At 41.8% G+C, this 13,398-nt stretch overlaps 1 protein-coding gene across 3 annotated transcripts in view; it reads left to right on the forward strand.

Annotated features, from left to right (window-relative positions):
* Positions 1-11,847, forward strand: part of TTBK2 (tau tubulin kinase 2) — a 147,766-nt gene extending 135,919 nt beyond the window's left edge. For all 3 annotated transcript variants that reach the window (XM_036084591.2, XM_078079475.1, XM_036084592.2), the window contains 2 exons: positions 148-1,418; positions 4,834-11,847. In XM_036084591.2, the coding sequence (XP_035940484.1) occupies positions 148-1,418; positions 4,834-5,296 (1,734 nt within the window). In that variant the 3' untranslated portion in view covers positions 5,297-11,847. The remainder of the gene's footprint in view (positions 1-147; positions 1,419-4,833) is intronic.
* The last annotated feature ends 1,551 nt before the right edge of the window (positions 11,848-13,398 follow it).

Consider the following 13,398-nt stretch of genomic DNA (forward strand, 5'->3'; position numbering starts at 1 on the left):
AGTTGCTCATTTTACGTAGGAGTTGGGCAGACCTGGTCAACATCTGTGTTCCTCTTTTAAATTAGAATTTGAAGTGTGAAATTTCAAGTGACGCATCTTCATTATATTCCACATTATTGCCTAATATTTTTTCTCCTGTCTCTTCAGATTACAATTCCTAGACCCTCTGTGGCATCTACACAGTCTACTTCAGGAAGCTTTCACTATGGTCAACAGCCAGAGAGGAAAGACCTTCAGCCTGTGGAACCCACCGTGGAACTTTACTCTCCAAGGGAGAACTTCTCTGGCCTAGTTGTAACAGAGGGCGAACCTCCTAGTGGAGGAAGCAGAACAGACTTGGGGCTTCAGATAGATCATATTGGTCATGACTTGTTACCCAATATTAGAGAGTGTAACAAATCTCAAAACCTGGGACCAAAAGACATTCCTGACCATAACAGACTGGCTGTGAGAGAATTTGAGAGTCTCCCTAGGGAAACCGAAGAGAAAAGCAATCTTCTAGGGTCAGATAATGATGAGAAATTAAGTAAAGGGCAGCATTATATCGAGATTGCCTCCCTTCCAGGAGACTTGGTAACTGCGGAAAGGGATCACTCAGCTAGTACTGAACCTCTTGATGTGACAAAGACACAGACTTTTAGTGTAGTGCCAAATCAAGACAAGAATCATGAGATAATGAAGCTTCTGGCAGTTGGAACTTCAGAGATTTATTCACGAGTCATTGACCCACATGTTGAAGGACAGATAGGTCAGGTGGCAGCAATGCAAAAAAGTAAGATATCTAAGGATGATGACATCAGGAGTGAAGACTTGCCAGGTCAGCAGGGGGACCTGTCTACTTTTTTGCACCAAGAGGGTAAGAGAGAGAAAGTGGCTCCTAGGAATGGAGAATTATTTCATTGTGTTTCAGAGAGTGAACATTGTCCCCCATCCCGGAAGGACGTGATTAGGTCATCCTTTGTAACTAGACACAGCCGAATCCCTGTTTTAGCACAAGAGGTAGACTCAACTTTTGAATCTTCCTCTCCAGTCTCTGCAAAAGAAAAGCTCCTCCAAAAGAAAGCTTATCAGCCAGACCTCGTCAGGCTTCTGGTGGAAAAAAGGCAACTCAGGTCTTTCCTTGGGGACCTCTCAAGTGCCTCTGATAAATTGCTGGAGGAGAGACTAGCCACTGTTCCTGCTCCCTTCTCTGAGGAGGAAGTCTTTGCTCCCTTTTCGAGACTGACTGTAGACTCGCACCTGAGCAGATCAGCCGAGGACAGCTTTCTGTCACCCATCATTTCCCAGTCCAGAAAGAGCAAAATCCCAAGGCCAGTTTCATGGGTCAACACAGACCAAGTCAGTAGCGCAACTTCAGCTCAGTTCTTGCCTCGGCCACCACCAGGGAAGCCTCCCACAAGGCCTGGAGTGGAAGCCAGGTAACCTTCTGTTCCTACTGTGTTAAGTGTGTAGCGTTCGCTCTGTGTCTGCTTGATTATGTTACGTCAGTGGCTTCATTTCTCTGTTGCCTGCTTCTGACGATCTGTTTCCTTCCCTGCCTTTCCCAGGTGTAGAAGAAGGGGTCATACTGATCCAAGTTCATTCTTAGCACTCCCACTTTCTAGCAGTATGACCCTTAGTGGTTTGGGGAGGATCGAATACGGTTGCATACATGTAGAGCTTTGTGCAGGGCTTCATTAGCAGGCAACCAAGGTTACTTCTCTTCTAGTCCATGTTACCTAGATACTCAATAATTTTCCAGCTTTTTCTAGTCAGAATCCCATTATAAGAGATGTCATTATGATGTCAAATTCTAGTGAAAAAGACTGTGTCCATAATTTGATGAATGGGTCCTGGTCACAGAGCTGTTTATTTGATTATAATGAATTAAACAAACACAAAAACCCTACAGGCAGTTTCCCTAGGTCTGATGACACAGCCATACGTAATAAAAGTATTACTTTAATACTTACTATATGGTATATACTTGTTTACTGAAGTATTCTCATGTATAGTTGACCATAGGGTGATTATATTTTAAAGAAGAGGGGAAACGATTGGGAGGTGTTAAACCAGTTAAGAGTGCTTTCCTTGGAGAGCCATTACTCATTCCACAGACTAGAAAGGTCTCAACCCTTGGAGAAGAATGAGAAAAAGGATGGCCTTTGAACAAAAACCAGGTGAAAATCAAAGTACATGAAGACCATAGCCTGTTCTAGATAGTACAACAATATGGATTATTGTTATGGATTCTGAAGTGTGTTAAAGTGAGATTCTATCTGTATCATTACCCAGCAGAACTTGCTCCCCTTAGCTAAGTTTAGTTCTGAGTTGCCATAGGGTTTCAGGTCCAGTGTAACCAAACATTGGATTTGAAGTGCCGGTGGGACTAGACTTCCACAGGAAGAATGGTGATGAGTGAACAGCAGTCATTTGAGACATTTTAGAAAGGTGATTCCATGAGCAGTAGCCACACATACCCTCTTCCTTCTGCTTGCCCTTTGTATTTAATAAAGATGCTGTAATCTGTGGCTTGAGCTGCTTTGGACTACAGCAAACAGATCTGGATTATCACTTACTACTTAGCACTTCGTGTGTCCCTTAAAGGCGGCACTTAGCAGCCAAGCCAAGCGGGTGGCATTGTGTCAGATATTACAGAAATCACCAGCCTGGGCCTCATCTGGGAACTCAGAGGTCACTCAACTTTCCCACGTAGGTCCTGGCACAGAAGAATTCTTTTATTCCATTCTTCGTATTTTACTATAACATCCATGAGGGTAGGCTTAACCAGAATGAGTTTCGTCATGTTAGAATAAGTAGATGGTGGGAAAGGAGGAGGAGAGAAAATTCAGAGAAAAAATCAGTAGCTGTTGCTGACCTATGATGGAGATGATGGCTATTTATGCCCCTGCATCCTGAGGGACTAATACAGCCTTGGAAGTTCTTCTCCCACTCCCTTCTTTAAGGAGGGGCATGTCAGGAGTTTGAAGTTTTTTTTTTTTTTATTTGAGAGAGTGAGCGAGCATGAGCGGAGAAGGGCAGAGGGAGAGGGAGAAGCAGGCTCCCCACTGAGCACAGAACCCAACATAGGGCTTGACACGGGGCCCGATCCCAGGACCCAGGACTATGACCTGAGCCAAAGGCAGATGCTTAACCGACTGAGCCGCCCAGGTGCCCCAGCAGTTTGAGGTTTAAATTCTTTAACTGAATGAATTTTAGGCTGAGACAGAAAGACATTTAGGGCAGAGAAGACACTGATACTCATATGGATATTCTCTAGATTTAGAATTCTAAGGCCCAAGCTCAGTTGCCAGTAAGACAGGGCAATCGGTCTCCAAACCCAGCTCTCTTGAATCTCAGACTATTGTCAGGGACAGAAACTGAGGCCCAGAGAAACCAGTGACTATGCTTTCCTTTTGCAAAGTGTTAAATGAGGTTGAAATATACTTCGATCTGTAGTTCCTGCTGTTGGTGAGTACACTTCATGTTGTGGGGTTTAATGTTTGCGTATACACATGCCAAATTTCTGTCGTGGGAGCCTTAAACAAAATGGCTTACTCTCTCTCTCACTTACTAACATGCTAGAGACGTTTCATTAAGTTGATCCTAAAATTAGAAGAACAAACATGCCAGGGTGCCTGGTTGGCTCAGTCAGAAGAGTGTGCGACTCTTCATCTTGGGGTCATGAGTCTGAGCCCCATGTTGGGTATACAGATTACTTAAATAAATAAATAAAAACTTAAAAAAAGAACAGCAAACATACCATAGGAGGAAAGGGACTAACAACACTTAAGTCCTTCTGAATGGCAGTCAGGCAGCTAAATACTTTACTTGGGCCATTGTTCTTGGTTGCTCAGTAATCCTGAGAGGTAGATAACATTCCCATTAAAAGCTAGGAGCGGTTACATGCACTACTGGTGAGGATGTGATTTATGCAGCAACTATGGAAAACAGTATGGAATTCCCTCAAAAAATGAAAAATAGAACTACCATCCAATCCAGTAATTTCACTGCTGGGTATTTACCCAAAGAAAACAAAATAGTAATTCGAAAAGATATGTGCACCCCTATGTTTATAGCAGCATTATTTACAGTAGCCAGGATATGGAAGCAACGTAAGTGTCCACTGATGGATGAATGGTAAAGATGTGGGGGAGCGGGGATATACATGTAATAGAATATTGCTCAGCCATAAAAAAGAATGAAATCTTGCCATTTACAACATGGATAGATTTAGAGGGTATTATACGAAGTGAAATTAGAGAAAGACAAAACCCAAATACATATAAGTGAAATCATATGGTATTTTCACATTTACATGTGAAATCTAAAAACACAAAATGAACAAGCAAGCAAACAGAAACAGACTCATAAATACAGAGAATAAACTGGTGGTTGCCAGAGGGGAGTGGGGTGGGAGGGATGGGCGAAAGAGGTGACGAGGGGGGCAGGGAGTAAGAGGTATGAACTTTAAGTTATAGAATAAGTAAGTCATAGGGATGGAAAGTACAGCAAAAAGAATATAGTCAATGATATTGTAATAACTTTGTACAGTGACAGATAGTAACAAAATTTATCATGGTGAACATGTGTAATGTATAGAATTGTGGAATCACTGTGCTGTATACCTGAAATGAATGTAACATTGTATGTCAACTATACTTCACTCAAAAAAAGGGGGGGGGGGGAGGTTAAGTAATTTGTCCAAGCTCTTACAACTGGTGTGTGAAAGAGTAACTCTGTTTCCAGTGTTCGCTGACTTGACTCGCATTATATACATTATCATTAGGACGCTGTGACTTTCCGGACACACTTGAATTAAAATGAAAAGAATTCTTCTCTGTTCTTTTAAAGGCTCCGCAGATATAAAGTCCTAGGGAGTAGCAATTCCGACTCAGACCTTTTCTCCCGCCTGGCCCAAATTCTTCAAAATGGATCTCAGAAGCCCCGGAGCACTACTCAGTGCAAGAGTCCAGGATCCCCTCACAATCCAAAAACACCACCCAAGAGTCCAGTTGTCCCCCGCAGGAGTCCCAGTGCCTCTCCTCGAAGCTCTTCCTTGCCTCGCACGTCCAGCTCCTCACCATCCAGGGCTGGACGGCCCCACCATGACCAGAGGAGTTCATCCCCGCATCTGGGGAGAAGCAAGTCACCTCCCAGCCACTCAGGATCTTCCTCTTCCAGGAGGTCCTGCCAACAGGAGCATTGCAAACCCAGCAAGAATGGCCTGAAAGGATCCAGCAGCCTCCACCACCACTCGGCCGGCACCAAAGCCCCCCCAGGGAAGAGTAAGTCAGCTACTAAACTCAGCAGATAGGAGCTGGGCTGCATCTCTGTGAAAGGTGTGAGATCTTCCTCCTAAACCTGATGCATGTGTGGCCCTGTACTGTCTATTTAAAAAACCAGTGTTGATCTTCTCTTGCAAAAGAAAGTAACATGATAAATTATTTATAAGAAGACATAAATACATGATAAGGAATTACCTAAGGCAGGCAGCAAGCAGGTCAGGGATCAATGCCTTTGCATAGGAAGGGGCAATCCAGCAAAATCCACGGGGGAGATTAAATGAACTCTCATTTTTCAGCTGCCTTTGAAACAAAAGAGTTGACGGTAGGAAATGGAATGGAATTTTAAGGGGTTTGGCCTGTTTTTTTAAGGCATTGTTAAAGATTATATAGCAAAAGTGAAATTTCTTGTTTTAATATTTTCATTCAAAACTTCCCAACCTTAGAGAGTCAGAATTGCTCCGATAGGAGGATATGTAACCAGTCTGTTGCTGGGGAGCCAGTGCTCATATACCCGAGGCTTGTGTGTGTTTACTGGTGTATTGAGAGTTCACACCTTTACTTTGCCTCACTCCTACTACCCTTCCTGGATTTCAGGTTTTAAAGTTAAGTATATCTCCCCGGATGCAATCTCCCTTATTTTAACAATACATTCTAATATGCTTTTAGCAGCACATGCTGAGAATTTCAAATCCAGTTGTGTTTTTAGTCCCCTAATATTTTTCTGTGGAACAGAAAAAAGTAAGTTAACAGTTCTTAACTCGGTATATTTTTATTGTGAAAAAGAGCTACTGAAACTTAGGTAAAGGAAGGAGAAGTCAAAACAGAGCTTACTGCACAGGCGTTAGAGCTTTGGGGACAGAGGGACAGGGTGGGGTGAATACCCTTCAAGACAAAAGAAACCTCTCCCCCTCTGTTTCCTCCTTGTGGAAGGAAGACCGACCAGAGTAGACCTTGCTTTCTTAGGTCTCCTGGAGACTGACTGTTTGCAATATCAACCTCCAAGATGATACCAGGGAAGTATAATGCTGTGGAATGTGACTTTATGCTCTTAGAGATTTAGAAAGAAAAACAGAAATTAGGTACGTTGTGGAGGCTTATAATCCTCAGACTTTGTATTTTATATACATTTAGCCAATAAGGAATGAGTATCTGGGGAAATAAATTTAGGCTCAATATTTATCTTTTAATGTTTTATTACCTGCTTCTCCTGTGCTTTAGTTTGAATATTTGGGCTTTTGGACCTGATTTCCTTGTAACCTCAATTTATAAAGCTGCGAGGAGGAGCATATTTGTTCTAATTTCACTCTTCTGCTAACAGGAATCCGGCAAAAGTAAATTATGCTAGATTTTTCAAATGGGCTCTTTTCTACTCTGTAGGTGTTTTGTGTTGTAAAGACCTGATTGAGGTCAGGTAAATTGGTCTGCTTGCTGTTGAAATTCGCCTTCTAGCAAACATCTGTGCTTTCTCTTTGACCTTGTGTTTGCTGCCAAATCTAATATGGTTGAATTGGAAAACAGGAAAAAAAACAAAAAAACAAAACAAAAAGTATATTTCCTCACCAAGCAAATACATTCTAATGCTGCCTCAAAGCTGCCCTGAAGCTGCACTGAACTTCTCTTGTTCTCTTTATCTGTGTTGAGCTTTTTTTAAAAAAAAAAAAACAAAAAAAAAAAAACCGAAACTCCAAACACTATCGAGTCCTATACGATCTCCTGTAAGAAATGTAGCATAGTGTGGAATCTTAATTTCTCTCCCGTTTCAAGCACTACAGAGGAATGCAATAGATAAGACATATTTGCTGTTTAACTAAAGCAACTGTAATATTGGAAGACCAGTCCTTCTGTATGATATTTGTATAATAGTTGCTGTCACACTACTTGCATGTCTTCATGGTAAATGATATAAATATTTATAAATATATAGAGAAACATATGCTTATATAAACTCATTCTTTCTCATTCTCCATTTGTAATTTCAAGATCACAGATGGTGAAATTCCTTTTTATTGTGTGCCTCGCGTACACTTGGGCCTTGCCTGTCTTCATTTTCTGAAAATATGTTCTTGGCATGGGACACTTCAGATTCTTCTTGCCTTCTTTGTGTATAATGCAAGGGTTGGCAGCCTTCAAGCCAAGATAGGTTATTTAATTTTCACTTTTAAAAGATGTTAATAGGAGAAAAAATTACCGGGTCAGGCTTGTGATACTGGCTCAAAAATTTGTCACATTAATCACATAATTCTGTCCTTATGGTTAAAGGGGATAAGCTGGGATGATAATCATGGGTCTGATATAAATTGATTTAAAGAAAAAAAATCTCTTAAAAATTGCCATTTTACGTTCCTCTTTTCACCTCACTATTTTTTGGATGGTGAGGGAGTAATCTACAATTAAGGAATTAACTTCTTTTTTCCCTTGTATTAGCTAAATTGTGCTAAAAGTAGCCAGCTTTAAATTCTGACCCCTGTCGTCAGAAATGTGCCCTTCATAACCACTGGAAAAGCGGATGAGGTTATAGTTGTGGTGTGTGTGTTATTTCTTATTGGTATTTCTTTTCTAGCAGTCAAAACAGACAGTGATGGCAACATGGCAATTGGGTGTTTTCTCTCTCTTGGTTTCTTCTGTTTTTCTCCCAACTCTTCCACTGTGTTGCCCCCTTTTCTAGATGGCACCGACGAACTCCATATCCAGAGAGAAATAGCCTCGGTGTATAAGAATACTTTATTTTGCATGTAGAGGAAAGAGTTAACCAAAGATGTTTCAGCTCTGACACTTTCAAAAGAAAACAGACTAGTTATATCATATGTATCAATAGGTCCACTTGAAAGTACTATCATATAGAGATTTATTTATGGTTTTTAAAAGCATAGTTTGTGCTTTTAGATGTTCAGTGTCTTAGGCTAAAAAGAGAAGTTGGCAGCCCTGAGCAAAACATTTTTGGCACAAGGATTTTTTATTATGTTTTATTTTAAGGTATGATACAGAGAATGAGTTGTTTGTTGTTTTAGTTCCTTATTTTTTTTTATTTATTTTGGGTTTTTTTAGTGATGGCATATTTCAGATTTCAGTGACAAACATAGATCATCCAAGTAATTTTAAACCACTTTGATTATTTTACCTAAGATGAGGGACATGGCCATTAATTAAAGTCAAGCCAAACTATACTAAGAGTAGTATGGGGCAAAAGTCAAAACTATCTTTTGAAAATCAAGTGCCTCCTGGTTTCTCCTCTCACGACACGATGGCAACTCTAGTCATACTTGCCTTTACCCCGCCATGTCTAGTCTCTGGAGTTACTTGGGTGGAGCAGAAAATGGATTCGCACCAGCTCAGTCCCTGTAGGCAGCATCCTTCTTACATTATGCCGCCAAATCTCCAGGGTATACAGATGCGTGGAAATCTTAGTATTTCACCTGGTCATCTTTTGCACAGCATCAAGGCATTTAACTTTAATGTATAGCGAACAAAGGAAAATCGGATCATATCAAATGTAACCTTAAAGCACAGACTGTAAACATCTTTGAATGGTAAGTGTCAGGCGGGCGCTGTCATTCCCACCTTGGTGTGCAAGCTGGTCTTGCTGACAAGGGCACCAGCACATTTGCATTTCTTAAGTTGCATGTTGTGAAGTGAATGTTTTTTTGTAAGTTACCAAGTCAGTCCAGTCCTAGATAAGTAGCAACATGATAATTGATACCCACTGTTGTCATTATCCACTTTGTATTATTTGCTTTAAAATACTAAACAAATCCCAGCTGCTTACTGATTCAGTGGACTACTTGTGCAGTATCTCTATTCAGCTCCTAGCCACTAGGGGAACTTGAGGCTCTTTGATAATCATCATAGATTCCTTCCAGGCCACAGATTTTTATGCAGATGTTTCTATGGTTGCATTCAGTCTACAAGGAAAAAGTGTACATTGGTGCATGTTTTATAAACCAACACACCGATAGTTAAAACTATAATTAGTTTTCCTATACCCGATAGCTTTGAATTAAAAACAGATGCTTTTTCCCTAGAGGATTCTTTGTTCTAGGAACTACATTCTTAATCTAACATTAGAAGTTGGCAATAGGAGAAACAGGATCCGGAATTCAGAGTTAGGCTTAGGGGAAAAAAATGCATCTTAGTCTGGCTATTTGGAAATATATTAATTTGTAGATAAGTCTAGATTTAGTCTTGGAGATCAAAGTTTTCACATTTTAAAACTTTGTTCATTTCTTTATATCTATCAAAACATGGCGTATGTTAGAGAATCATTTCTTCTGTCATGTTCATGTATTTTGGAATTAAGTTGTTTGCATTCACTTTTTTATATTCTGCCCACTTCTGTTTATGTGCATTTACCACAGATGTGCTGGGACTTTGCCTAAAGGGAGACATATTTTGGCACCCGTATCACTGAGGAGAGCTAGAATGGTTGAGGACAGCGGAAGTATTCAACTTTCTTGAGTTTGGGTCTGTACAGTTTATTTGCGGAAGAGTTACTTATCTAGGTTTTAACACAAAAAGTATTACAGGATTAAGGTATGTAACCACTATGGTAGTCCCCACAGGTCAATAGTCACCCGAGTCCCGAATCCAGAGGTGTCGATTTAGAACTTAGAGAAGGGAACGCGCAGCAGCTGCAGCTCCTCAGACCACACGGGAGGACGTGGTGCATGGAAACACCCAGGTGGTGGTTCGGACACCCCACTCCCCTGCCGTCATCTAGGAGAACTCTGGGGTACACTGGGAGGATGGGGGAGGAGTGTGGAAACATCTATCATTGGATTTTCTCAATAGCTGGGCTGCCCCTTTGGAATTAGGAGAATGTTAACCCAGATAGTCTTGGGAGCCTGCAGAATCTGTTGTCGACAGTGCAAGGGAGATGTGCAGGAGGGGTCTGGGGAAGTCCTGTAGTTCTTAGGTAACTCCAGGACATGGAACTAGGTTCCCTATGAATTTAAAGGGGAATTTGGATGCTGCACACCTCAGTCCCTGAGAAATCCTTGGCTGGACATGAAATGATGACAGAGTCTTGGCCCATCAGTACATTGTCTAATTGAGTTGCGATAATCTGCTCTGACTTCCAAAATGTAAGCTGGATGTTTAATTATTCCCCTTGAGCAAATCTGCATCAGAAAATGAAAGTGTGGGACAAGATCAAGATCACTTTGTGGTTATACACAATCTCAAAAAACTGAATAGCCAGCAAGTAACATTTAGTCAGTAATGATTTGAATATTTCCTTACACTTTGCTGGATCTTTGGTCTGAGGAGACATGTAAAGGAAGTGAAGCCTTTTCCTTCATGATCCTGTGGAACTTGAACAGAGCCTGCCTGTTAAATTGGAAGTGACAGTGTGGGCATAGTAACGTGTCACCGGTGATGCTGCCATGTGTCTTCGGTACCCCTTGGGCCAGTGGTTCTGGGTTCCTCGACCTAGAGAATAGGATTCCACGAGGCAGATCTTTGAGCCCATGTGACTAGAGAATTTGCCCGTGACATAATTTTACACACTAATGATAGGAATTTTACCTCTCTTTTCGGTTAGTTTAATACTGTTTCATATTGTGTACAGAAGTGTTCACTCACCCAGCTAAAAACATTGAGTAAACCCTAGTTTTTAATATACACTATCCTTGCCATATGACTCTTTCTCCTCACCTTAGAGTACACAGTGTAAAATCCTTAAAAAATGCATTCACAGCATTTCCCCATATTTGGAATCTGGGCTTTGTTCTTCATTCACCCACGATAAAAAAAGTGACCAGGGCTTGAATGTGATTTATCTTAGGGAGCAACCCAGGGAGGGGAAAGCCCTTAGGACTTTTCAAAACTATTTTCTTTTTAAATGATTCACAAGATAAATTAGTTCACTAAGGTAAAAAGCATTCAGAAATACAGTTAAGAAGATGAAAGAAACACAACACTCTGCCACTTGGGGCTCCGAAATTGGATTGAGTGAATTGAACAAAGAAGAGAACTGATCAGATGACCCATGCCTGAGCCCACACACTCCCTCCTGCACAGTTCCCGTCCCCCTCCTGGCTCCCATTCCTAAAATTGCCAGCGCTGATTTCACTGGGTCATTTACTTACCGGTTTGCAGCTTTTAGGAAAAAAGAGGGGGAGACATCTAGTTTTGACTTAGATACAATTCTTGAAAGTTATGAACTACTGGCAGCTGTTATATCAGATTGAACCACAAACCAGAAAAAGTCTCTTGTTGAGCAAAACCAGTAAGTTAGGATAGAAGACTTTAGTAATCCCACAGTTTTTCTCCCTTTCTCCTCCTCTTCATGAAACCAGAGTGATACGAAGTTGCTCTTTGAAATACCTCCAAAGGTATTGTATTGTCGTTTTCCCTCCAAGCAGCCCTCTTTATGCATTTTTGCTCAGGCAACCAAGGACATAAGAGTATTGGCAGAAACATGGAGTGCTTTTGTATAGGCCATCTGTACATAAAAGTGTAATTATTTATTTAATTTTCCCATTTGTATCATATTAAAGCTTTGTACAGTGTTTTAAGTTCTGTTTTAAAATTATTTTGTATTTTATTTTTATAATCTAGTAATAAAATATTCATTCCGCATGCACACTCTAGTTCTGTTTGTGTGATGGTTTGCTTTCAAAAAGGGGAAATAATATTTTTCTAATTTAATAAAGTTATTGAATGCACTAGAGGTTACAAAATCAACAGGGAACAGAAGATGTTGCTATAAAATGCAGTTCCACATCCAGAAGTGACCTAGAAAAAGCAGCACTGGACTAAATAGAAGCTAGGTGTTCGGAACCCCTGCAGATAAAAGCCAGAGTTCTGGGATACCAGGAGATGGTTCCCCATGTAATAAAACTGAAGGTGAGGTAATAAAACTGCAAGTGCTAAGGGGTGCCTAGATGGCTCAGTTGCTTAAGCAGGTTAAGTGTCAGACTCTTCCTTCCCCCTCAGGTCATGATCTCAGGGTCCTGGGACGGAGCCCCGTGTCCCGCTCCCCGCTGAGCGTGGAGTCTGCTTGAGATTCTCTCTCTCAAATAAAATCTTAAAAAAAAAAACTAAACTGGGGATGCCTGGGTGGCTCAGTCGGTTAAGCGTCTGCTTTTGGCTCAGGTCATGATCCCAGGGTCCTGGGATCGAGCCCCGCATCGGGCTCCTTGCTCAGCTCCCTCTGCCTGCTCTGCCTGCCGCTCCCCCCTGCTTGTGACCCCCCCACACCCTCTGACAAATAAATACTTTAAAAAAAAAAAAAAACAACTGGCAAGTGCTGAGAGCTCCCTTTAAGTCCTTCATTCTCTGGCTGAAGGTACTTTCTCCTCTGCAGGAAGCGCTAGAGTCATTCCTGTTCCCCTCCACCCTCTCCTGTCCACCTGTGACCTTTGAACCAGAAGAAGTCTCGGGAGGCACTCACACGGGCACTGCTTCCCCCCCCTCGTGTGGTTTGACCTGGAATGTTAGGGCCATCTGTCTTTCCCGCCTGGTTTCCCCTTCTTGATCTCTCAGTGAGTAGCAACATCCAAAGAGCTGCCTATCATGTGTTTCCAAATAAGAGAAGTTAAGAAATAACTCAAGAATGTGCCTCTTAACATTTCAACTGCAAGAAATAATAACCTGGTGTAAGGTAAAGATACAGACAGGTGACTGCGGGCACCTGAGGCACTTCAAGGGTTGCGGGCTGAAGATTCTAAAAATCGTCCTTGCAAGAATTCTTACGTCTTAAATGGTCGATCAGTTGGTGGTGGCTGCTGGAAAACCCGTGGGTGCCCACGAGCCAGGGCATAGAAAACTCAGCCTTTGAGAAAGACAAGGTCAGAGGTTAGGCTAATTTTATCCTAACTTCTTTAGGGTGGTGACGGTTGAATAGAGAAAACAAACTCTTGGGCGCCTGGGCGGCCCAGTCGGTTAAGCGTCTGCCTTTGGCTCAGCTCATGATCTCGGGGTCCTGGGATCCAGCCCAGAGCCGGGCTCCCTGCTCCGCGGGGAGTCTGCTTCTCCCTCTCACTCCCCCTCTGTGCTCTAATAAATAAAAAATCTTAAAAGCTTAAACTCTTGAAAGAAAAGGGTGTGCTTATCGCAGAAGATAAGGCAGGTGTCTTTCCCAACTGTTCACCTTTGCCGTCCAGCAGCTCTCCCGGGCCCTCGGTTTCCCCAG

Source organism: Halichoerus grypus, chromosome 8 (genome assembly GCF_964656455.1).
Source record: "Halichoerus grypus chromosome 8, mHalGry1.hap1.1, whole genome shotgun sequence".
Lineage (NCBI taxonomy): Eukaryota > Metazoa > Chordata > Mammalia > Carnivora > Phocidae > Halichoerus > Halichoerus grypus.